Source organism: Oncorhynchus kisutch, unplaced genomic scaffold (assembly GCF_002021735.2).
Source record: "Oncorhynchus kisutch isolate 150728-3 unplaced genomic scaffold, Okis_V2 scaffold743, whole genome shotgun sequence".
NCBI lineage: Eukaryota > Metazoa > Chordata > Actinopteri > Salmoniformes > Salmonidae > Oncorhynchus > Oncorhynchus kisutch.
In genome coordinates this window covers 65450-91850 of record NW_022262688.1, presented here as the reverse complement: position 1 = coordinate 91850, position 26401 = coordinate 65450, and the positions used below count along the sequence as shown (strand labels likewise).

The 26401-nt window shown below is 49.6% G+C and overlaps 1 protein-coding gene across 1 annotated transcript in view; it reads right to left on the bottom strand.

The window, feature by feature from the left end:
- The window catches only part of LOC116361747 (ras-related protein Rab-21), a 37501-nt gene that overhangs the window by 8449 nt on the left and 2651 nt on the right, over positions 1 to 26401 (bottom strand). Inside the window, exons 2-4 of the mRNA XM_031816107.1 lie at positions 2566 to 2625; positions 1191 to 1298; positions 821 to 884 (exon numbers count right to left, since the gene is read on the bottom strand). Coding sequence (XP_031671967.1) covers positions 821 to 884; positions 1191 to 1298; positions 2566 to 2625 — 232 coding nt within the window. The remainder of the gene's footprint in view (positions 1 to 820; positions 885 to 1190; positions 1299 to 2565; positions 2626 to 26401) is intronic.

Below are 26401 nucleotides of genomic sequence, written 5' to 3'. Positions count from 1 at the left end.
CACTAGGCCACCCCGCCTCTAACCACTAGGCCACCCCGCCTCTAACCACTAGGCCACCCCGCCTCTAACCACTAGGCCACCCCGCCTCTAACCACTAGGCCACCCCGCCTCTAACCACTAGGCCACCCCGCCTCTAACCACTAGGCCACCCCGCCTCTAACCACTAGGCCACCCCGCCTCTAACCACTAGGCCACCCCGCCTCTAACCACTAGGCCACCCCGCCTCTAACCACTAGGCCACCCCGCCTCTAACCACTAGGCCACCCCGCCTCTAACCACTAGGCCACCCCGCCTCTAACCACTAGGCCACCCCGCCTCTAACCACTAGGCCACCCTGCCTCTAACCACTAGGCCACCCTGCCTCTAACCACTAGGCCACCCTGCCTCTAACCACTAGGCCACCCTGCCTCTAACCACTAGGCCACCCTGCCTCTAACCACTAGGCCACCCTGCCTCTAACCACTAGGCCACCCTGCCTCTAACCACTAGGCCACCCTGCCTCTAACCACTAGGCCACCCTGCCTCTAACCACTAGGCCACCCTGCCTCTAACCACTAGGCCACCCTGCCTCTAACCACTAGGCCACCCTGCCTCTAACCACTAGGCCACCCTGCCTCTAACCACTAGGCCACCCTGCCTCTAACCACTAGGCCACCCTGCCTCTAACCACTAGGCCACCCTGCCTCTAACCACTAGGCCACCCTGCCTCTAACCACTAGGCTAACCTACCCAAGATCGATCCATTTACAGGGTGAAATGTGACAAACAATAAAAGAAGTGTTGAAAAGTGAAAAGTTAGCTATGGTCTGCAATAACTTACCTACTATACATAAACAAATCTCATTCCCCAACATTTTCCTCAATTCTTTGACCCAGTTTTTCACCTGCAAAGCAGAAACATAACATTTCACATCGATTTACAGCTGAAGAAAACAACATTTCAACATTAGAACACAGAGACACCGATGCAAATTAAATATGAATATCAAAAGAAACCATTTTCCATAATAACATTATCTTGACATTTTTATGTAACTCATTTTTGAAATGATGTTCTTCTCTCCAGAGGCTGTGTTCCTAATAGCACCCTGTTTCCTTATGGGCCCTGGTCAAATGTAGTGCACTGTATAGGGAATAGGGTGCTCTTTGGGACACGGCTCCACTGTTCTCTCTGAGGAGATCATAGCTACCTTCTGGAATGAGTCCTCATCTGTGATGTCATAGACCAATATGGCTCCGTTGGAGTCTCTGTAGTAAATGGGACCTAACGCGTGGAACCGCTCCTGACCTGCTGTATCCTGGGGTGGAGAGAGAGAGAGTCCACTGTTCAAGCCTCTGGAAAAAGACTTTGACCTGGACAGTGACTGGCTACAGATTGGTGGCGAGAACAACATTACACACCAGGAAGAAACACCTGCAAGCCAGACTGATTCAGACAAATAATGTAAACTATGCATCTCTCCCTGCCTGCAACAGACTGACTCAAATCAGAATGGATGCCGAATTCCTGTTCCTATTGCATCAAATGAGGCAGGACCATATGTTACAGGACAGAGATCACTGCAGGACCATATGTTATAGGACAGGGAGAGAGATCACTGCAGGACCAGATGTTATAGGACAGGGAGAGAGATCACTGCAGGACCAGATGTTATAGGACAGAGATAGAGATCACTGCAGGACCATATGTTATAGGACAGGGAGAGAGATCACTGCAGGACCATATGTTATAGGACAGGGAGAGAGATCACTGCAGGACCATATGTTATAGGACAGGGAGAGAGATCACTGCAGGACCATATGTTATAGGACAGGGAGAGAGATCACTGCAGGACCATATGTTATAGGACAGGGAGAGAGATCACTGCAGGACCATATGTTATAGGACAGGGAGAGAGATCACTGCAGGACCATATGTTATAGGACAGGGAGAGAGATCACTGCAGGACCATATGTTATAGGACAGGGAGAGAGATCACTGCAGGACCATATGTTATAGGACAGGGAGAGAGATCACTGCAGGACCATATGTTATAGGACAGGGAGAGATCACTGCAGGACCATATGTTACAGGACAGGGGGAGATCACTGCAGGACCATATGTTACAGGACAGGGGGAGATCACTGCAGGACCATATGTTACAGGACAGGGGGAGATCACTGCAGGACCATATGTTACAGGACAGGGGGAGATCACTGCAGGACCATATGTTACAGGACAGGGGGAGATCACTGCAGGACCATATGTTATAGGACAGGGAGAGATCACTGCGGGACCATTTGTTACAGGACAGGGAGAGATCACTGCGGGACCATTTGTTACAGGACAGAGAGATCACTGCGGGACCATATGTTATAGGACAGAGAGAGATCACTGCAGGACCATATCGTTTCTTCGAGGAGGAACAGGAAGTCAAAGCAGATGAAGGGATCTACATCCTGTTCCCCATATGAGCTCTGGTCAAAAGCAGTGCACCATGTAGGGAACAGGATGCCATTTGGGACCCAGAGGAGTGTCCGACACGCTGAGAGAGAGAGCGAGAGAGCGAGAGAGCGAGGCCTTACCCATATGGCCAGGTTCACCCTCTTCCCTGTGATGTTGAGCTTCTTGGTGAGGAAGGAGGCCTGGAAGAGACAAAACACATTAAGTCTTGTGTCTGGAGAAACACACACACAGTAACAGGCCCTGTTTAACTGACACAGTATTAACTAGATTCAGCGCCTATCAACAAGGTGCTGTGAAGAAACACGTACGACTCAGGGAGGAACAGGGACAGACATCAGCTGTGCCACGGGCCCTGGTGAACAGGGACAGGCATCAGCTGTGCCACGGGCCCTGGTGAACAGGGACAGACATCAGCTGTGCCACGGGCCCTGGTGAACAGGGACAGACATCAGCTGTGCCACGGGCCCTGGTGAACAGGGACAGACATCAGCTGTGCCACGGGCCCTGGTGAACAGGGACAGACATCAGCTGAGACACGGGCCCTGGTGAACAGGGACAGACTCCCCCTTTGCCAAGTCTTACCTGGCAGTGGATGTGTCATTTGGAAAACCATCCCCTTTTAGCCCAGTTATCTACCTGGAAAACCGTGGGGAACATGTTCCTTCTTAATGTAATGTAAGAACTACACCATATACTTTGACAACTTTAGTAAGTTAAGTCATTCTGTTCTCATCCACAGTAATGATCTGGTTCTAAGTATCTCTGTTGCAGTAACATCGTCATCATCTCTCCATTCTCTTCCTCATTAAGACATAAAGAGATTCCATAATGAAAAGAGCTCTGATGAGAAATGAAGGCGGAATAGGAAGACAGTTGGTGTTCTACTCAGGAAAGGCTAGGCAGTAGAGGAAAGATTACCAGAAAGGAGATCCTAATTTCTTTCTCAGACTGACATCTCAGCATCTGCCTGCCTCGGAGCTTTAGATTTTTACAAGAACTGCCAGTTGGAGAGAGTGAGAGAAACAGTGAGAAACAGATAATGAGTTTTAAAATAGCTCAAAACAGCATGAAGATACAACAACATCTGCTAATGTCATTACGGCCCAGCCAGATATACCAGGCTATCTGAGGACACATTGCATCACCGCTCTCAGTCCACAAGCACATGATCACAATCACGTGTTGCTCAGCAGGGTTCTAGAATTCCAGTCAGTCCCCTGTATCCACGGTAACCAGATAGTACAGCAGAACAGTCACGTAGTCTAATCCAGGAATACCTGAGGATACTGATGGGATTACTAGGTCTTGTTAAAACACTGGGGAGCAGTGGTGCTAGCTGCTTCACTACAGACCACGGTTCGATTCCAGGCTGTCGCAGCCGACCGCGACCCGGGAGACCCACGAGGCGGCGCACAATTGGCCCAGCGTCATCCGGATTAGGGGAGGGTTTGGTCACATGGGATTGTCCTCGTCCCATCACGCTCCTCGTGGAGGGCTGAGCGAGATGCACGGTTGTCAGCTGTACGGTGTTTCCTCCGACACAGTGGTGCGTCTGGTTTTTGGGTTAAGCGAACATTGTGTCAAGAGGAAGTGCGGCTTGGCGGGGTCGTGTTCCGGAAGCCCCGCGGCTCTCGACCTTTGCCTCTCCCGAGTCCGTACGGGAGTTGCAGCGATGGGACAAGACCAACTAGCAATTGGCACGGGCCCTGGTTAAATTGGATACCCCGAAATTGGGGAGAAAAAGGGTAAAAAAAATAAAATTGAATTAAAAATACATTGGGGAGCATTTAGATGTAGTTTTGATTTACATACAGATTCCTAACTAATGAATGAAGACGAAGCCTACTGTGTGAGGTATGACAGCCAGGGTCAATTATTGACCATCAGTGTTCAGTTCATACATGACGCAACACCTCTCAAATGTTGACCTGTCGCTATGCTGCTTCTTTCTGCAGCTGTAAAGACAACACAGACCAGGCCATTTCCATAGGCTTCACCCAGGCATACAGATGCCCAGTTAGGGTAGAGACATGTTCAAAATGTGCCTTGGTGGAGGAGGGCATAAAGACAGACTCCCTGCCCCACAACTAAACCAGTTACCTCCAAAGCATCTCGTTCTCCTCCAAGACAGAAACTAACAACGAAAGTTTTTAAAAAAAAGGTGTGAACTCAGACAACATACCACATCACAATCACAGGCAGACTTTCTCCAGCAGGAGGGGATTTTTACCCAGCATCCTTAGCTTCTAGAGCTGACCAGGATCTATAGTCGGCTCTGGGCAGAGCTAATGGCCTGGATGTCTGCCTGGAGCCTCAGCCTCTCAGCCAGGACCAGCCCATTGATGACTGACTGACCAATAAAAAGCCTCTGCTCTGAAGAGGTGGAGACTAACAGAGGAATAAATAAAGTGCCCTGAGGAGAATTGGGGTCTGAGGGTGAGAGACAAAGAGCTCTGACAGAGAGAGAGAGATAGGGATGAGGTGAGACGAGGGTCGGACCTCTCATCAGGCAAGTTGACAAGGGCGACATTTTCTGAGCTCAACTGACCAAGACGCATCCCCCAACAACACATAATTCTGCCCAAAAACAATGACAATTTCTCTCAACCAGTGGCATATTGGCTTTTTTTTTAGGTGAGCGCTGATGTCGCCCGGTGATAAGAAGTGCCCACTTTGTCAAAGGCAGGGGCATAAAATATTTATCTTGTCCATTCCCAGCATGCTGTTGGAGAGATCGGTCGCTGCAGCTTTCCACCAACACCACGACAAAAAAACTAATCTAACATCAATCATGTAGCAGATATAGGAGAAGGTAGAAAGAGTAGGGGGCATTTTCTGCAGCCTTCAGGCTGGACGACAAAATGGACGACAAAGTAACGAGACTGAAACTTGTAGAAAATCTGTGGTTTCAAGTTTGGAAAAGAAAATACTTGTGCATTTGTCGCCGTGTAAACAACATTACAAACAGACTCAGGATATATCTCCTCCTGATAAAGTCAGGTAGCTGATATTCACAGTTTAAAAAGACAGATTGATTAGTCACAGGAATCAGGACTAATAAAGCCAATGCAACGACCTGTTTTTACAGACGGTGGGCCTAACACACGGATGAGCATTCACATGGGCATTCACATGGGCATTCACACACGGATGGGCATTCACATGGGCATTCACACACGGATGGGCATTCACATGGGCATTCACACATGGATGAGCATTCACACATGGATGAGCATTCACATGAGCATTCACACACGGATGGGCATTCACATGGGCATTCACACACGGATGGGCATTCACATGGGCATTCACACATGGATGAGCATTCACACATGGATGAGCATTCACATGAGCATTCACATGGGCATTCACACATGGATGAGCATTCACACATGGATGAGCATTCACATGAGCATTCACACATGGATGAGCATTCACATGAGCATTCACATGGGCATTCACACATGGATGAGCATTCACATGAGCATTCACACACGGATGAGCATTCACATGGGCATTCACACATGGATGAGCATTCACATGAGCATTCACACACGGATGAGCATTCACATGGGCATTCACACATGGATGAGCATTCACATGAGCATTCACATGGGCATTCACACACGGATGGGCATTCACATGAGCATTCACATGGGCATTCACACACGGATGGGCATTCACATGAGCATTCACACACGGATGGGCATTCACATGAACATTCACACACGGATGGGCATTCACATGAGCATTCACACACGGATGGGCATTCACATGAGCATTCACACATTAACACACGGATGGGCATTCATAACATTCCATTGAGGGCAGATGTCACAGTATATGTTCTGTCCCACTCCTCGCCCCTACCTGGGCTCGAACCAGGGACCCTCTGCACACAGACAACAGCCACCCTCGAAGCATCGTTACCCATCGCTCCACAAAAGCCAGAGCAAGGGGAACAACTACTTCCTGATCTCAGAGCGAGTGACGTCACCGATTGAAACGCTATTAACGCGCACCACCGCTAACTAGCTAGCCGTTTCACATCGGTTAGGCCGACATGGTAGGTTACACCCCAGTAAGCACGGCTCTGTGTTGTGCTGTACGGGACCGCAGTCTTTTTGTTGCGTTTTACAAATGGTAGTCCTATCACATACAGCGCATTCAGAACTCTTGACTTTTTCCATACTGTTGGGTTACAGACTTATTCTAAAATTGATTCAATTGTTGTTGTTTTTCTCCCTCATCAATCTACACACAATACCCCATAATGACAAAGCAAAAACAGGTTGAAATTTATTTACTCACACACACACACACACACACATACATCACATTTACATAAGTATTCAGACCCTTTACTCAGTACTTTGTTGAGACACCTTTGGCAGCGATTACAGCCGGTGTAGGTAGTCATCGTAAATAAGAATTTGTTCTTAACTGACTTGCCTAGTTATATTATTAAAAACTAGATCTAAAATAAATAACTTCCAGGCAGACTAATTTGCATTGGTCTCCTATAGCAAACTAGGCAAGGAGAGGGGGGAGGTGAGGAAGTGAGTCAGAGACCTTTCAGACAGCAGGTATAATGACTACAGCAACCCAAAGAAACAGTTGTTCTCCAAGGGAGCAGAACCAGAGCTCAACTCGCTGCCAAATGGATGGTTTAACACATTCATGAATCTGTGGCTCTGTTGGCAGTTGGCCAGGCTGGGGGCCTGTGGCTCTGTTGGCAGTTGGCCAGGCTGTGGCTCTGTTGGCAGTTGGCCAGGCTGTGGCTCTGTTGGCAGTTGGCCAGGCTGTGGCTCTGTTGGCAGTTGGCCAGGCTGTGGCTCTGTTGGCAGTTGGCCAGGCTGTGGCTCTGTTGGCAGTTGGCCAGGCTGTGGCTCTGTTGGCAGTTGGCCAGGCTGTGGCTCTGTTGGCAGTTGGCCAGGCTGTGGCTCTGTTGGCAGTTGGCCAGGCTGTGGCTCTGTTGGCAGTTGGCCAGGCTGTGGCTCTGTTGGCAGTTGGCCAGGCTGTGGCTCTGTTGGCAGTTGGCCAGGCTGTGGCTGTGGCAGTTGGCCAGGCTGTGGCTCTGTTGGCAGTTGGCCAGGCTGTGGCTCTGTTGGCAGTTGGCCAGGCTGTGGCTCTGTTGGCAGTTGGCCAGGCTGTGGCTCTGTTGGCAGTTGGCCAGGCTGTGGCTCTGTTGGCAGTTGGCCAGGCTGTGGCTCTGTTGGCAGTTGGCCAGGCTGTGGCTCTGTTGGCAGTTGGCCAGGCTGTGGCTCTGTTGGCAGTTGGCCAGGCTGTGGCTCTGTTGGCAGTTGGCCAGGCTGTGGCTCTGTTGGCAGTTGGCCAGGCTGTGGCTCTGTTGGCAGTTGGCCAGGCTGTGGCTCTGTTGGCAGTTGGCCAGGCTGTGGCTCTGTTGGCAGTTGGCCAGGCTGTGGCTCTGTTGGCAGTTGGCCAGGCTGTGGCTCTGTTGGCAGTTGGCCAGGCTGTGGCTCTGTTGGCAGTTGGCCAGGCTGTGGCTCTGTTGGCAGTTGGCCAGGCTGTGGCTCTGTTGGCAGTTGGCCAGGCTGTGGCTCTGTTGGCAGTTGCCAGGCTGTGGCTCTGTTGGCAGTTGGCCAGGCTGTGGCTCTGTTGGCAGTTGGCCAGGCTGTGGCTCTGTTGGCAGTTGGCCAGGCTGTGGCTCTGTTGGCAGTTGGCCAGGCTGTGGCTCTGTTGGCAGTTGGCCAGGCTGTGGCTCTGTTGGCAGTTGGCCAGGCTGTGGCTCTGTTGGCAGTTGGCCAGGCTGTGGCTCTGTTGGCAGTTGGCCAGGCTGTGGCTCTGTTGGCAGTTGGCCAGGCTGTGGCTCTGTTGGCAGTTGGCCAGGCTGTGGCTCTGTTGGCAGTTGGCCAGGCTGTGGGCTCTGTTGGCAGTTGGCCAGGCTGTGGCTCTGTTGGCAGTTGGCCAGGCTGTGGCTCTGTTGGCAGTTGGCCAGGCTGTGGCTCTGTTGGCAGTTGGCCAGGCTGTGGCTCTGTTGGCAGTTGGCCAGGCTGTGGCTCTGTTGGCAGTTGGCCAGGCTGTGGCTCTGTTGGCAGTTGGCCAGGCTGTGGCTCTGTTGGCAGTTGGCCAGGCTGTGGCTCTGTTGGCAGTTGGCCAGGCTGTGGCTCTGTTGGCAGTTGGCCAGGCTGTGGCTCTGTTGGCAGTTGGCCAGGCTGTGGCTCTGTTGGCAGTTGGCCAGGCTGTGGCTCTGTTGGCAGTTGGCCAGGCTGTGGCTCTGTTGGCAGTTGGCCAGGCTGTGGCTCTGTTGGCAGTTGGCCAGGCTGTGGCTCTGTGGCAGTTGGGTTGGCCAGGCTGTGGCTCTGTTGGCAGTTGGCCAGGCTGTGGCTCTGTTGGCAGTTGGCCAGGCTGTGGCTCTGTTGGCAGTTGGCCAGGCTGTGGCTCTGTTGGCAGTTGGCCAGGCTGTGGCTCTGTTGGCAGTTGGCCAGGCTGTGGCTCTGTTGGCAGTTGGCCAGGCTGTGGCTCTGTTGGCAGTTGGCCAGGCTGTGGCTCTGTTGGCAGTTGGCCAGGCTGTGGCTCTGTTGGCAGTTGGCCAGGCTGTGGCTCTGTTGCAGTTGGCCAGGCTGTGGCTCTGTTGGCAGTTGGCCAGGCTGTGGCTCTGTTGGCAGTTGGCCAGGCTGTGGCTCTGTTGGCAGTTGGCCAGGCTGTGGCTCTGTTGGCAGTTGGCCCAGGCTGTGGCTCTGTTGGCAGTTGGCCAGGCTGTGGCTCTGTTGGCAGTTGGCCAGGCTGTGGCTCTGTTGGCAGTTGGCCAGGCTTGTGGCTCTGTTGGCAGTTGGCCAGGCTGTGGCTCTGTTGGCAGTTGGCCAGGCTGTGGCTCTGTTGGCAGTTGGCCAGGCTGTGGCTCTGTTGGCAGTTGGCCAGGCTGTGGCTCTGTTGGCAGTTGGCCAGGCTGTGGCTCTGTTGGCAGTTGGCCAGGCTGTGGCTCTGTTGGCAGTTGGCCAGGCTGTGGCTCTGTTGGCAGTTGGCCAGGCTGTGGCTCTGTTGGCAGTTGGCCAGGCTGTGGCTCTGTTGGCAGTTGGCCAGGCTGTGGCTCTGTTGGCAGTTGGCCAGGCTGTGGCTCTGTTGGCAGTTGGCCAGGCTGTGGCTCTGTTGGCAGTTGGCCAGGCTGTGGCTCTGTTGGCAGTTGGCCAGGCTGTGGCTCTGTTGGCAGTTGGCCAGGCTGTGGCTCTGTTGGCAGTTGGCCAGGCTGTGGCTCTGTTGGCAGTTGGCCAGGCTGTGGCTCTGTTGGCAGTTGGCCAGGCTGTGGCTCTGTTGGCAGTTGGCCAGGCTGTGGCTCTGTTGGCAGTTGGCCAGGCTGTGGCTCTGTTGGCAGTTGGCCAGGCTGTGGCTCTGTTGGCAGTTGGCCAGGCTGTGGCTCTGTTGGCAGTTGGCCAGGCTGTGGCTCTGTTGGCAGTTGGCCAGGCTGTGGCTCTGTTGGCAGTTGGCCAGGCTGTGGCTCTGTTGGCAGTTGGCCAGGCTGTGGCTCTGTTGGCAGTTGGCCAGGCTGTGGCTCTGTTGGCAGTTGGCCAGGCTGTGGCTCTGTTGGCAGTTGGCCAGGCTGTGGCTCTGTTGGCAGTTGCCAGGCTGTGGCTCTGTTGGCAGTTGGCCAGGCTGTGGCTCTGTTGGCAGTTGGCCAGGCTGTGGCTCTGTTGGCAGTTGGCCAGGCTGTGGCTCTGTTGGCAGTTGGCCAGGCTGTGGCTCTGTTGGCAGTTGGCCAGGCTGTGGCTCTGTTGGCAGTTGGCCAGGCTGTGGCTCTGTTGGCAGTTGGCCAGGCTGTGGCTCTGTTGGCAGTTGGCCAGGCTGTGGCTCTGTTGGCAGTTGGCCAGGCTGTGGCTCTGTTGGCAGTTGGCCAGGCTGTGGCTCTGTTGGCAGTTGGCCAGGCTGGGGGCCTGTGGCTCTGTTGGCAGTTGGCCAGGCTGGGGGCCTGTGGCTCTGTTGGCAGTTGGCCAGGCTGGGGGCCTGTGGCTCTGTTGGCAGTTGGCCAGGCTGGGGGCCTGTGGCTCTGTTGGCAGTTGGCCAGGCTGGGGGCCTGTGGCTCTGTTGGCAGTTGGCCAGGCTGGGGGCCTGTGGCTCTGTTGGCAGTTGGCCAGGCTGGGGGCCTGTGGCTCTGTTGGCAGTTGGCCAGGCTGGGGGCCTGTGGCTCTGTTGGCAGTTGGCCAGGCTGGGGGCCTGTGGCTCTGTTGGCAGTTGGCCAGGCTGGGGGCCTGTGGCTCTGTTGGCAGTTGGCCAGGCTGGGGGCCTGTGGCTCTGTTGGCAGTTGGCCAGGCTGGGGGCCTGTGGCTCTGTTGGCAGTTGGCCAGGCTGGGGGCCTGTGGCTCTGTTGGCAGTTGGCCAGGCTGGGGGCCTGTGGCTCTGTTGGCAGTTGGCCAGGCTGGGGGCCTGTGGCTCTGTTGGCAGTTGGCCAGGCTGGGGGCCTGTGGCTCTGTTGGCAGTTGGCCAGGCTGGGGGCCTGTGGCTCTGTTGGCAGTTGGCCAGGCTGGGGGCCTGTGGCTCTGTTGGCAGTTGGCCAGGCTGGGGGCCTGTGGCTCTGTTGGCAGTTGGCCAGGCTGGGGGCCTGTGGCTCTGTTGGCAGTTGGCCAGGCTGGGGGCCTGTGGCTCTGTTGGCAGTTGGCCAGGCTGGGGGCCTCCAACTCTCATGTCTGCTTATTTTACTGTATATGCAGCAGCTGGAGTCTACAGGGTCAGCTCAGGTCAACGTCCAAGCTTCCTACAGCGATGTTTAACCACCTACAGCGATGTTTAACCTCCTACAGCGATGTTTAACCTCCTACAACGATCTGATCCAATCCCCAGGGTCAGCTCAGGTCAACGTCCAAGCTTCCTACAGCGATGTTTAACCTCCTACAGCGATGTTTAACCACCTACAACGATCTGATCCAATCCCCAGGGTCAGCTCAGGTCAACGTCCAAGCTTCCTACAGCGATGTTTAACCTCCTACAGCGATGTTTAACCACCTACAACGATCTGATCCAATCCCCAGGGTCAGCTCAGGTCAACGTCCAAGCTTCCTACAGCGATGTTTAACCTCCTACAGCGATGTTTAACCACCTACAACGATCTGATCCATTCCCCAGAGTCAGCTCAGGTCAACGTCCAAGCTTCCTACAGCGATGTTTAACCTCCTACAGCGATGTTTAACCTCCTACAGCGATGTGATCCAATCCCCAGGGTCAGCTCAGGTCAACGTCCAAGCTTCCTACAGCGATGTTTAACCTCCTACAGCGATGTTTAACCACCTACAACGATCTGATCCAATCCCCAGAGTCAGCTCAGGTCAACGTCCAAGCTTCCTACAGCGATGTTTAACCTCCTACAGCGATGTTTAACCACCTACAACGATCTGATCCAATCCCCAGGGTCAGCTCAGGTCAACGTCCAAGCTTCCTACAGCGATGTTTAACCACCTACAGCGATGTTTAACCTCCTACAGCGATGTTTAACCTCCTACAGCGATGTTTAACCACCTACAACGATCTGATCCAATCCCCAGAGTCAGCTCAGGTCAACGTCCAAGGTTCCCACAGCGATGTTTAACCTCCTACAGCGATGTTTAACCTCCTACAGCGATGTTTAACCACCTACAACGATCTGATCCAATCCCCAGGGTCAGCTCAGGTCAACGTCCAAGGTTCCCACAGCGATGTTTAACCTCCTACAACGATCTGATCCAATCCCCAGGGTCAGCTCAGGTCAACGTCCAAGCTTCCTACAGCGATGTTTAACCACCTACAACGATCTGATCCAATCCCCAGGGTCAGCTCAGGTCAACGTCCAAGCTTCCTACAGCGATGTTTAACCACCTACAACGATCTGATCCAATCCCCAGGGTCAGCTCAGGTCAACGTCCAAGGTTCCCACAGCGATGTTTAACCTCCTACAACGATCTGATCCAATCCCCAGGGTCAGCTCAGGTCAACGTCCAAGCTTCCTACAGCGATGTTTAACCACCTACAACGATCTGATCCAATCCCCAGAGTCAGCTCAGGTCAACATCCAAGCTTCCTACAGCGATGTTTAACCACCTACAACGATCTGATCCAATCCCCAGGGTCAGCTCAGGTCAACGTCCAAGGTTCCCACAGCGATGTTTAACCTCCTACAACGATCTGATCCAATCCCCAGGGTCAGCTCAGGTCAACGTCCAAGGTTCCCACAGCGATGTTTAACCTCCTACAACGATCTGATCCAATCCCCTTGAACCGTTTCCTTACCACATCTCTTCCTCATCAGATGGACATTATGGCTTCTGTTCCTCGTGGAAGACATAGAAGCTTATGGAAAAGCAGGACATGAAGGCTTCATTTCCAGTCAGGATTGATCTTCATTTCCCTGCTCATTAGACCTATACACTGTACAGTACCGAGGCACAGCCCATTAGACCTATAGACTGTACAGTACCAAGGCACAGCCCATTAGACCTAGACTGTACAGTACCAAGGCACAGCCCATTAGACCTACACTGTACAGTACCGAGGCACAGCCCATTAGACCTATAGACTGTACAGTACCAAGGCACAGCTCATTAGACCTATACACTGTACAGTACCGAGGCACAGCCCATTAGACTGTACAGTACCGAGGCACAGCCCATTAGACTGTACAGTACCGAGGCACAGCCCATTAGACTGTACAGTACCAAGGCACAGCCCATTAGACTGTACAGTACCGAGGCACAGCCCATTAGACCTATAGACTGTACAGTACCGAGGCACAGCCCATTAGACCTATAGACTGTACAGTACCAAGGCACAGCCCATTAGACCTATAGACTGTACAGTACCGAGGCACAGCCCATTAGACTGTACAGTACCGAGGCACAGCCCATTAGACTGTACAGTACCGAGGCACAGCCCATTAGACTGTACAGTACCGAGGCACAGCCCATTAGACTGTACAGTACCGAGGCACAGCCCATTAGACCTGTACAGTACCGAGGCACAGCCCATTAGACCTATACAGTACCGAGGCACAGCCCATTAGACCTATACAGTACAGAGGCACAGCCCATTAGACTATACAGTACCGAGGCACAGCCCATTAGACCTATACACTGTACAGTACCGAGGCACAGCCCATTAGACTGTTCAGTACCAAGGCACAGCCCATTAGACCTATACACTGTACAGTACCGAGGCACAGCCCATTAGACTGTACAGTACCGAGGCACAGCCCATTAGACTGTACAGTACCAAGGCACAGCCCATTAGACCTATAGACTGTACAGTACCAAGGCACAGCCCATTAGACCTATAGACTGTACAGTACCAAGGCACAGCCCATTAGACCTATAGACTGTACAGTACCAAGGCACAGCCCATTAGACTGTACAGTACCAAGGCACAGCCCATTAGACTGTACAGTACCAAGGCACAGCCCATTAGACTGTTCAGTACCAAGGCACAGCCCATTAGACCTATAGACTGTACAGTACCAATGCACAGCCCATTAGACCTATAGACTGTACAGTACCAAGGCACAGCCTCTCTCTCTCATATGCTACTATTAGATCTGATCAATAAAAACACACTCAGCAGTCATTCTCTACGGAGGTCATTATTGACCGACCAACTTGAAGTCACCAGGTAAAAGGTCTGTAAACGGACACCTAATACCTCCCATTACATCATGAGGGCCTGTCAACCTGACATTACATCATGAGGGCCTGTCAACCTGACATTAATACCTCCCATTACATCATGAGGGCCTGTCAACCTGACATTAATACCTCCCATTACATCATGAGAGCCAATCAACCTGACATTAAAACCTCCCATTACATCACGAGGGCCTGTCAACCTGACATTAATACCTCCCATTACATCATGAGAGCCTGTCAACCTGCCATTACATCATGAGGGCCTGTCAACCTGACATTAATATCTCCCATTACATCATGAGGGCCTGTCATCCTGACATTAATACCTCCCATTACATCATGAGGGCCTGTCAACCTGACATTAAAACCTCCCATTACATCACGAGGGCCTGTCAACCTGACATTAATACCTCCCATTACATCATGAGGGCCTGTCAACCTGACATTAATACCTCCCATTACATCATGAGGGCCAATCAACCTGCCATTACATCATGAGGGCCTGTCAACCTGACATTATTTAGGCTATTTTCTTTCCATGTAAATCCCTTGGTCTGTGAATCTTCCTGAAATAGCAGCTAGCTCTAACAGGAAGCCTCCTGGCTGCAACACCTCCTGCATCACGTCACACCCCTTGGGTTCAAGCGCTGTTTGAAATCTTTTCCTTAAAAAAAAAGGAACGATTCACCCATTTTGAATGTTATATCTCTGGAGCTACGTTCTATCTATTCCAGGGGTCATAAGAAGTGCACTATATAGGAGATATGAGGGGTCATTTGGGATGCAAGCCCCTCTCCAGCATAGCCTCGCTCGCCTCTGTAGCCTGGATCCATCTAAAGGTAATATTTTAATGCATTTCCTGGCATGCTTCCTGGCATCCAATCACAGCGCAGGAGGCAAGGAAATTAACATACACAGGGGGTGTAAGAATAGCTTCTCTCAGGGACTGTTAGTGATATCACTGTATGGATGGAGTATTACAATAGCTTCTCTCAGGGACTGTTAGTGATATCACTGTATGGATGGAGTATTACAATAGCTTCTCTCAGGGACTGTTAGTGATATCACTGTAAAGTCTGGATGGAGTATTACAATAGCTTCTCTCAGGGACTGTTAGTGATATCACTGTATGGATGGAGTATTACATTAGCTTCTCTCAGGGACTGTTAGTGATATCACTGTAAAGTCTGGATGGAGTATTACATTAGCTTCTCTCAGGGACTGTTAGTGATATCACTGTAAAGTCTGGATGGAGTATTACAATAGCTTCTCTCAGGGACTGTTAGTGATATCACTGTAAAGTCTGGATGGAGTATTACAATAGCTTCTCTCAGGGACTGTTAGTGATATCACTGTAAAGTCTGGATGGAGTATTACAATAGCTTCTCTCAGGGACTGTTAGTGATATCACTGTAAAGTCTGGATGGATGGATTCAGATGGAGAATTCAAGGTCGATGTAGGGCTCTGGTCAAAAGTAGTGCACTAAATCAAATTGTATTTGTCACATGCGCCGAATAGACCTTACAGTGAAATGCTTACTTACAAGCACTTAAGCAAAAATGCTTTAAAAAGTTAAGAAAAATAAACTCAGCAAAAAAAAGAAGTCTAGATCTGTGTTTTGGATTCCATGGTCAATAAAGGTTTGGTCCTGTGCTTAGCCTATGGCAGTTCTTGGAAAATTTACAGAATAAACCAGTCAACCAATCAACCCAATGGGTATTGGTGTGTTTCCAATACCCAGAAGAGAACAGAACCACTCAGAAGAGCCACAAACTCAGCAAAATAGAAACGCCTCTTAAATCAGGACCCTGTCTTTTAAAGATCATTCGTAAAAATCCAAATAACTTCACAGATCTTCAATGTAAAGGGTTTTAACACCGTTTTCCATGTTTGTTCAATGAACCATAAACAATTCATGAACATGTACTTGTGGAACGGTCGTTAAGACACTAACAGCTTTCAGACGGTAGGCAATTAAGGTTACAGTTATGAAAACTTAGGACACTAAAGAGGCCTTTCCACTGACTCTGAGAAACACCAAAAGAAAGATGCCCAGGGTCCCTGCTCATCTGCGTGAACGTGCCTTAGGCATGCTGCAAGGAGGCATGAGGACTGCAGATGTGGCCATGTCCGTACTGTGAGACGCCTAAGACAGCGCTACAGGGAGACAGGACGGACAGCCGATCGTCCTTGCAGTGGCAGACCACGTGTAACACCTGCACAGGACCAGTACATCCGAACATCACACCTGAGGGGCAGGTACAGGATGGCAACAACAACTGCCTGAGTTACACCAGGAACGTACAATCCCTCCATCAGTGCTCAGACTGTCCGCAATAGGATGAGAGAGGCTGGAGGCCTGTTGTAAGGTAGGTCCTCACCAGACATCACTGGCAACAACGTCGCTTATGGGCACAAGCCCACCGTCGCTGGACCAGACAGGACTGGCAGAAAGTGCTCTTCACTGACGAGATGCGGTTTTGTCTCACCAGGGGTGTTGGTCGGATTCTTGGTTGGTCATCAACACTTTGTCTCGGTATGGTTCTGTTAAGTTGTCATATCAACAGGTTGTCCAATAAACATGACACTATAATTAGGCTAGGTCCCTCTGCTTGGAGCTGGGCCCAGATAGTACAGCAGAGGACAAGGGGTTGGGCCCAGATAGTACAGTACAGCAGAGGACCAGGGGCTGGGCCCAGATAGTACAGTACAGCAGAGGACCAGGGGCTGGGCCCAGATAGTACAGTACAGCAGAGGACCAGGGGCTGGGCCCAGATAGTACAGTACAGCAGAGGACCCGGGGCTGGGCCCAGATAGTACAGTACAGCAGAGGACCAGGGGTCCTAATTGCCAGCCAAAATAACCCACTATTCAGATTTACTGGTCCTGGTCAGCCTGATCCTGGATCTGTTTGTGCTGTCTCAAACACAAACAGATCCAGGAACAAGGTTAACTCCAACCGGTATGGAAAAATATACTAAAATAGGCCTACAGCATCCACCTCCAATCCTGATCCATAACGCTTAACATGGGGGAATGTGAAACATGCAGATTAGGCTATTAGCAGCATAGAAGCGGACCCCTCTCACGTGAGCTGGGCTAGATGATGATCCTTTGACCTAGACTTACATCATTACAAATCTCTGGCTGGCTGCTAAGCCCTTTCCACTGACCCCCCCAGGGCACGGCTGCCCCCCCCCCCCCCCCAGGGCACGGCTGCCCTGGGGGGGGAGGCAGCCGTGTGGAAGAAGGTGCTCTGGTCAGATGAAACCAAAATTGAACTTTTTGGCAACAATGCAAAACGTTATGTTTGGCGTAAAAGCAACACAGCTCATCACCCTGAACACACCATCCCCACTGTCAAACATGGTGGTGGCAGCATCATGGTTTGGGCCTGCTTTTCTTCAGCAGGGACAGGGAAGATGGTTCAAATTGATGGGAAGATGGATGGAGCCAAATACAGGACCATTCTGGAAGAAAACCTGATGGAGTCTGCAAAAGACCTGAGACTGGGACAGAGATTTGTCTTCCAACAAGACAATGATCCAAAACATAAAGCAAAATCTACAATGAAATGGTTCAAAAATAAACATATCCAGGTGTTAGAATGGCCAAGTCAAAGTCCAGACCTGAAACCAATCGAGAATCTGTGGAAAGAAATGAAAACTGCTGTTCACAAATGCTCTCCATCCAACCTCACTGAGCTCGAGCTGTTTTGCAAGGAGGAATGGGAAAAAAATTCGGTCTCTCGATGTACAAAACTGATAGAGCGACTTACAGCTGTAATCGCAGCAAAAGGTGGCGCTACAAAGTATTAACTTAAGGGGGCTGAATAGTTTTGCACACCCAATTTTTCAGTTTTTGATTTGTTAAAAAAGTTTGAAATATCCAATAAATGTCGTTCCACTTCATGATTGTGTCCCACTTGTTGTTGATTCTTCACAAAAAAAATACAGTTTTATATCTTTATGTTTGAAGCCTGAAATGTGGCAAAAGGTCGCAAAGTTCAAGGGGGCCGAATACTTTCGCAAGGCACTGTATATTACCTTGGTTCTGTAGCTTAAAATATTAACACTCTAAAACTTATATTCATATTAGAGTGTGATGAAACAAAGCTGGATTACAGATCTGCGTCCCAAATGGCATCCTATTCCCTATATAGTGCACTACCTTTGACCATAGGACCCTGGTCTAAAGTAGTGCACTACATAGCAAATGGGGTGCCATTTGGGATACGTATTAGTCATCATGGGACTATGTCCAAACATTGCCTAATGGAGCTGACAGTTTGGACGAGTATTTAAATGAGAGTTGAGTCAGTCATGATTAACTAAACCTGAATCCTCTCCAGCTAACGAACTGCAAGTTATTCTCTCCCCCCCCGGTTTCTCCTTTACTGTTCAGCTGAGGAGTGTGTGAACCTAAAAGACCCAGTTACCCAAAACAATAGGCCTGGGTTATGTTCATTAGGCAAGAAACGGAAGCAACAGAATGGAAACGAGGGGACGGACTACTACCTGGAGTCCAATAAGAAACACTCACATTCGTTTTCATTTGTGTGTCCTAATGAATACGACCCTAGTTCGTACTCCTTCCTTCCTCTCTACTTGTGGGAGGGTCAGGTTACAGCCAAGGCAGCGTTTTACATAGAAACAAAAGCAACTTGGCTCTGAGGTAGCTGTGCTAGAAAACAGGCACTTTCCTTTTCTGACATGTAGAAACCAGGAGCCTGTGTGGGAGGGTTTGTTGAAGAGTTCAGAACACTGACAGCGCAAAGCCTGTGAAGAGCTATTGATTACAATTCAGAGTAAAAAAATCGTCTAAAAAATGGGCGGTTGATTAGGTTAACCATACGTAAACACGTGTGATATCGAGGCCTCACTGTTTACATGCAAGAAGAAAATTAAAGGCTATATTTTATCTACACTTCACAGCAGCCATGACTGTGGAGGTTAAACCTCTGTGGTGGTAGGCCAAGTCAGTTCAGGACACTTTCTCTAAACCTGACCCTTGCTGACATCTGGACAACGGGAGCGCGTCTAGGCCAGGCTAACAAGCGGAGCGCGTCTAGGCCAGGCTAACAAGCGGAGCGCGTCTAGGCCAGGCTAACAAGCGGAGCGCGTCTAGGCCAGGCTAACAAGCGGAGCGCGTCTAGGCCAGGCTAACAAGCGGAGCGCGTCTAGGCCAGGCTAACAAGCGGAGCGCGTCTAGGCCAGGCTAACAAGCGGAGCGCGTCTAGGCCAGGCTAACAAGCGGAGCGCGTCTAGGCCAGGCTAACAAGCGGAGCGCGTCTAGGCCAGGCTAACAAGCGGAGCGCGTCTAGGCCAGGCTAACAAGCTGAGCGCGTCTAGGCCAGGCTAACAAGCTGAGCGCGTCTAGGCCAGGCTAACAACCTGAGCGCGTCTAGGCCAGGCTAACAACCTGAGCGCGTCTAGGCCAGGCTAACAACCTTTATCGATCATCTTTCCTACAACGGCCGAAGTTGTAACGTGTTTCCCTAAACAGCACGCAGAGGGAACGGTCACGTCGTTGAGGCGTTTGTCAATACTGATAGGAAGGAAAGACAAAAAAAAGGTACTGCTGCTCTCGGATCAGCTTTCTCCATTCAAATTTTACCTGAACATTAAAATAATTCCACAATAATGACAATGGATCAGCTCCTAGAGAAATATTGTCACCTGTGGCTGCAAATATTGAAGCGGCTTATTCTAATGCTTACCCTACAAATTACGATTTGGCACATGGTTGCATACCTGTTAGGCTACACGTCATGAAATAGAGGCAAGAATTACAAGACAGTAGCCAAAGAGCAAAATACTAAATAAATGGAATGAACATGAAATTGTAGCCTATACTGCAGGTAGTGGTTTGAGATTCCTGTAATAAACTGACACACACCATAAAGCCGACCCTAACCGGTCTGTGTTGGCTCAGATCATTGCTTTTCACATCGTCCTTATCAGAACAGATCCAGTGACTATGGTGGATGCGTAACCAGGCCAGAACAGAACAGCTCAGCTCAGTAGTGTGGAAAGGGTCTGAGAGGCCTAGGGTAACCAGGCCAGAACAGCTCGGCTCAGTAGTGTGGAAAGGGTCTGAGAGGTCTAGGGTAACCAGGCCAGAACAGTAACCAGGCCAGAACAGAACAGCTTGGCTCAGTAGTGTGAAAAGGGTCTGAGGTCTAGGGTGGCCTGAAGACAAGAACAGCTTGGCTCAGTAGTGTGAAAAGGGTCTGAGGTCTAGGGTGGCCTGAAGACAGGGTTCAGAACAGCATGGCTCAGTAGTGTGGAAAGGGTCTGAGAGGCCTAGGGTGGCCTGAAGACCGGGTTCAGAACAGCATGGCTCAGTAGTGAGAGAAGGGTCTGAGAGGTCTAGGGTGGCGGCCTGAAGACAGGGTTCAGAACAGCATGGCTCAGTAGTGTGGAAAGGGTCTGAGAGGCTAGGGTGGCCTGAAGACCGGGTTCAGAACAGCATGGCTCAGTAGTGAGAGAAGGGTCTGAGAGGTCTAGGGTGGCCTGAAGACCAGGTTCAGTACAGCTTGAGGTTGGCATGACTACTACACTACAAGTAGCTTACATGACAGTAGAATTATGGGCTTGTGCCAAAGTTCACTCATCGTCTAGTCTGTAGTAGCCTGTAGTGGTCTCTGAGTGGCTCATTTCATGGCTCATTTCAGAGGAAAGTGCAAACATATTATAACATCTGCTAGGGGCTGTACAGGCTAATCTTCTTGGGTTGTCATCTCGGGCTGATGTTTCCACGGCATCAATGGATGTTGACATTTAGTCTAGCCTAGGGTAGGTCAGCATGGGGACAGATGATCAGTAATAAGTCTAGCCTAGGGTAGGTCAGCATGGGGACAGATGATCAGTAATAAGTCTAGCCTAGGGTAGGTCAGCATGGGGACAGGTGATCAGTAATAAGTCTAGCCTAGGGTAGGTCAGCATGGGGACAGGTGATCAGTAATAAGTCTAGCCTAGGGTAGGTCAGCATGGGGACAGATGATCAGTAATAAGTCTAGCCTAGGGTAGGTCAGCATGGGAACAGATGATCAGTAATAAGTCTAGCCTAGGGTAGGTCAGCATGGGGACAGATGATCAGTAATAAGTCTAGCCTAGGGTAGGTCGGCATGGGGACAGGTGATCAGTAATAAGTCTAGCCTAGGGTAGGTCAGCATGGGGACAGATGATCAGTAATAAGTCTAGCCTAGGGTAGGTCAGCATGGGGACAGGTGATCAGTAATAAGTCTAGCCTAGGGTAGGTCAGCATGGGGACAGATGATCAGTAATAAGTCTAGCCTAGGGTAGGTCAGCATGGGGACAGATGATCAGTAATAAGAGATGAAACACTAGACACGTGTGTTTACTGGGCCTGTTCAGTCTACCATAGTATTTGAACACTCAAGTGGCCTACTAAACTAGGTAAATAGATTGTAAGCAACAGTTTATGACAGTCATAATCCGTGTTGGGATAAGTTACTTGAAAAAGGATATATTAACTTATTACATTGAACTAAATGTAATGCATTACTTTAAAATATTACTTTGTGTGGAAAGTAATGTGTTATATTACTGTCGCTTTCGCGAAGAAAATAAACCTCACCTTTGATTGTGGGAGGGAGCAAGGAGAACCGCTCTCGCTCGACCAAAGACAGGAGACTTACTAACCCAGGTTTGATCACTAGATCCTCCTCTGATCTGTGCTGCTGCTTTCTGTTCTAGTCTACAAGTTCTGCCCCATCATATGGGCTGCTGAATTAGCCACGTGCAGAGCCGTCGGGACAGTATTCAGACCCATCAACCTTTTCCCAAATGTAGTTACGTTACAGCTTTATTCTAATATGGATTCAAAAGAAGATACCCTCAGTAAATCTACAAAAAAAATACCCCATAATGACAAAGTGAAAAAAGGTTTTTGGATTTTTTTTTTGCTGTGAGACTCAAAATTGAGCTCAGGTGCATCCGGTTTCCATTAATCATCCTTGAGATGGTTCTACAACTTAGGAGTCCCAACTGTGGTTAAGGCAATTGATTGGACATGATTTGAAAAGGTACACACCAGTCTATAAAAAGATCCCACAGTTGACCAGGCCATGAGGTCGAAGGAATTGTCGATAGAGCTCCGAGACAGGATTGTTTTGAGGCACAGATGTGGGTAAGGGTACCAAAAAGATGTCTGCTGCATTGAAGGTCCCCAAGAACACAGTGGCCTCCATCATTCTTAAAATGGTAGAAGTTTGGAACCACCAAGGCTCTTCGGCGGCCCGGCCAACTGAGCAATCGGGGGAACAGGGATTTGGTCAGGGAGGTAACCAATAACCCGATGGTCACTCTACAGAGCTTTAGAGTTCCTCTGTGGAGATGGGAGAACCTTCAAGAAGGACAACCATCTCTGCAGCGCTCCACCAATCAGGCCTTTATGGTAGAGTGGTCAGACGGAAGCCACTCCTCAGTAAAAGGCACATGACAGCCCGCTTGGAGTTTGCCAAAAGGCACCTAAAGACTCTTAGACCATGAGAAACCATATTCTCTGGTCTGATGAAACCAAGATTGAACTCTTTGGTCTGAATGCAAAGCGTCACATCTGGAGGAAACCTAGCACCATCCCTATGGTGTAGCATGGTGGTGGCAGCATCATGCTGTGGGGATGTTTTTCAGTGGCAGGAACTGGGAGACCTAGTCAGGATTGAGGGAAAGATGAACGGAGCAAAGTACAGAGAGATCCTTGATGAAAACATGCTCCAGGGCGCTCAGGATCTCAGACTGTGGCGAAGGTTCACCTTCTAACAAGAGAATGACCCTAAGCACACAGCCAACTGCCTTGTTCAGGGGCAGAACACATTTTTTACCATGTCATCTTGGGGATTCGATCTTCCAACCTTTCGGTTACAAGTCCAACGCTCTAACCACTAGGCTACCTAGTTGTACAACATATCATTGCCCCCCACGATGGAAATCGGGGAGGGAACTGTGGATCCGTCTCCATCCGTTAGCACATTAGTCACACGCAATCTCAGACAGCACTGGCACGATTTTGACAAACCTTGGGTGAAATGACGAGTCTTGACATAGAGATCCGGCATTCGTTAAATGACACTGATTGGCCCTTGGCGGGAGCTATAGTAATTCACTGGAACGGATTGGTCACAAGCAGTCTCAACTGGCCTAAGGGGAGGGAAGCACATCATTCGTGGGGGAACGGCATGTTTACTGGTGCCCTGTTTTCTGTTCATGTCAGTTGTTTGTAATTAGACAGTAGTTGCCATATTATTATTGTTTCTAAGTATTGTTTGAGGTTTTTTGTGTGTATAAAAAGCCAGCAGCATACCAACCTGCATCCCACCTCTGGGAGCTAAGCAGGGTTGGTCCTGGTCAGTCCCTGGATGGGAGACCAGATGCTGCTAGAAGTGGTGTTGGAGGCCTAGTAGGAGACACTATTTCCTCTGGTGTAAAAAAGAAGACATCCCAATGCCCCAGGGCAGTGATTGGGGCGTCGTCTTTCAGATGAGATGTTAAACGGGTGTCCTGACTATGTGGTCACTAAAGATCCCATGGCACTTATCGTAAGATTAGGGGTGTTGACCCCCGGTGTCCTAGCTAAAATCTGGTCTTCATACCACCATGGGCCCCTAATCATCCCCAACTTCCAATTGGCTCATTCATCCCCCCCATCCTCTGCCCTGTAACTATGTCCCTGTAAATGAGAATGTGGACTCTTGAAAATGAGAATATGCATTGGAAAAGATTTTATCCTGCAAAATGTCTAATAAATGAATAACAGTCTCTTGCTGCCTATTGTATCTCAGGAAACGGTGCAATGACCACACGTTGAACAGGAAATAAAGTAGGACCACGGTGTAAATTGTAGTTAGTTCACACACAAGCAGTTTCACAACTGTTTTCTGCCTGAGCATGTAGTTTCAAAGGAGGGTTTTCCAAATATTCAACACTATGTTTGCTGGGAAATAGCAGTTTCAAGTTGGCCATTCAAGACAGGTTTAACACATTTTTACTTTGACCCCAAAGCATTGACAGCAAAGAAATGCTAATATTCCCTTTGCACTGACGACAGAGACCTACCAGTCACCTGTGAGAGAGTCCACAAGCAAGGGCAAGCTCCCGGAGAGATTATATTGGTATTAGTAATACGGGTGTGACACCAGCCTGTTGGCATCACAGCTGCCCTTTTAACCACAATTACCTTGCTTAGTGGGCGTGAGATTAAGAGCACCATCATCATTGAGGAGACTGACTGTAGCCTACCCTACTGCTGTCAACGTAGGCCCTAGTAAGTATTCACTAACTACTATCCAGTGTATGAGCTGGCACTACGACTAAAGTAGGCCTACTACTATAAACAAAACAATACCAGTACTACTGACAGGAGAAAATGGTCACCTGACAACTAGGCCTATTGCAATAGGCCTTGAAACAACTGTTAGAAACACCGGAACTGCCGATAGGTACTTATCACAGTGGGAGGCTGTTCCTTCTCCTGCTAGAACAAAAACGGTACCTACGGCGTGCCGACCAACCTATCACAATGCTCGTCAGTGGCCAACAAGTTGATTTTGAGCCAATCAGAGAGCATGTAAAATTAACTTAAGAGGCCATTTTCTCCGTACATCCACAGATGAGACAGTTACACTTCATATCACACCAATCACACTTCACGACACACCAATCACACTTCACGACACACCAATCACACTTCACGACACACCAATCACACTTCACGACACACCAATCACACTTCACGACACACCAATCACACTTCACGACACACCAATCACACTTCACGACACACCAATCACACTTCACGACACACCAATCACACTTCACGACACACCAATCACACTTCACGACACACCAATCACACTTCACGACACACCAATCACACTTCACGACACCAGCTGTCAGAGCAGCTCACAGATTACTGCACCTGTAGATCTATAATTTAGCCCAAACAACTACCTCTCCCCCTACTGTATTTATTTATTTTGCTCCCCATTATTTCTCTCTACTTTGCACATTCTTCCACTGCAAATCTACCATTCCAGTGTTTTACTTGCTATATTGTATTTACTTCGCCACCATGGCCTTTTTTTTGCCTTTACCTCCTTTATCTCACATTGTATATAGACTCATTTTTCTACTGTATTATTGACTGTATGTTTGTTTTACTCCATGTGTAACTCTGTGTCGTTGTCTGTGTCGAACTGCTTTGCTTTATCTTGGCCAGGTCGCAGTTGTAAATGAGAACGTGTTCTCAACTTGCCTACCTGGTTAAATAAAGGTGAAATAAATAAATAAAATATGCTACATAACTAGCTACCATCACACAGCCTAAGTGCACACAACACTAAATATTTCCTCCAAGCCAGCTAACCACTGTAGCTAGTTGACATAATTAAATCACAATGGACTAGCTAGTTTCCATGAAACAGCTGCCGAGTTAGTGCAGTGTCCATAGCATGCTAGCAATGTTGTGCAAGCTAGCGAATATGGTATGGAGTATTCTATGGAGAGTGAATTAAAAAATGTTTAATTGTCATCTTGCTAGGTAGTTATCTAGCTGTGGCCATCTGGCTAGTATAAACAAGGGCTTTCTACAAAAAATGGCAACATCAGCAGAGACAACTTGGAATCTAGACCACAAGCAATACGCACGGATATGCAATGCCAAACAACACTACTGCCACCTTCCGGTTTGGAGTATTGTAACAAGGCTGAGTGGCTGACGACTTCCAAGGTCTTTGCTGTGTGAACACAAAAGAGATTGAGTGTCGACAGTCAGAGCTGCCAAGTACTGTCTCCAGGAAACATTTGACAATCCTACCGGAGTGTCTGAGCTTTAAGACTCAAGGCTCACTGGCAGTGCAGTAGAGAGCAAACTCTAGTCTAGAGGGCTTCACAAATATACCTGAAACCTATTACCCCGAGAAGGAACTCGGATCTGTGTGAAAATATGTGAAATGCCGACTAAATCTGAAATTATATTTGAAGAAAAATTCCAGATTAAAATCACTTTTGCTGCGCATGGCAGTTGGTTCAGGATCTTTCAATATATGAATCTCTATCCTCCGCCTGTCTCTGTCTGGCTTGAGCAGCTCTCCCTACAGGGAACTTGTTTCAACTGGGCCGCTTGGGCCCTAACTGTCTCCCATGCCAATGATGCGCTCAGGACAGACAGGTGTATTTGTGCAAGGGATAAGTGTTAAGGTAGCCTATCTTATGACCAGTTTCCAGTGGAGGTATGAGTTTCAGAAATATGATGCTAATTCACACCGAGGCACGATGGTTAGGCCTATCAAGGAGTGTTGAAAAGATGTTTTGAGTACAGTAAGGAATTATTTGC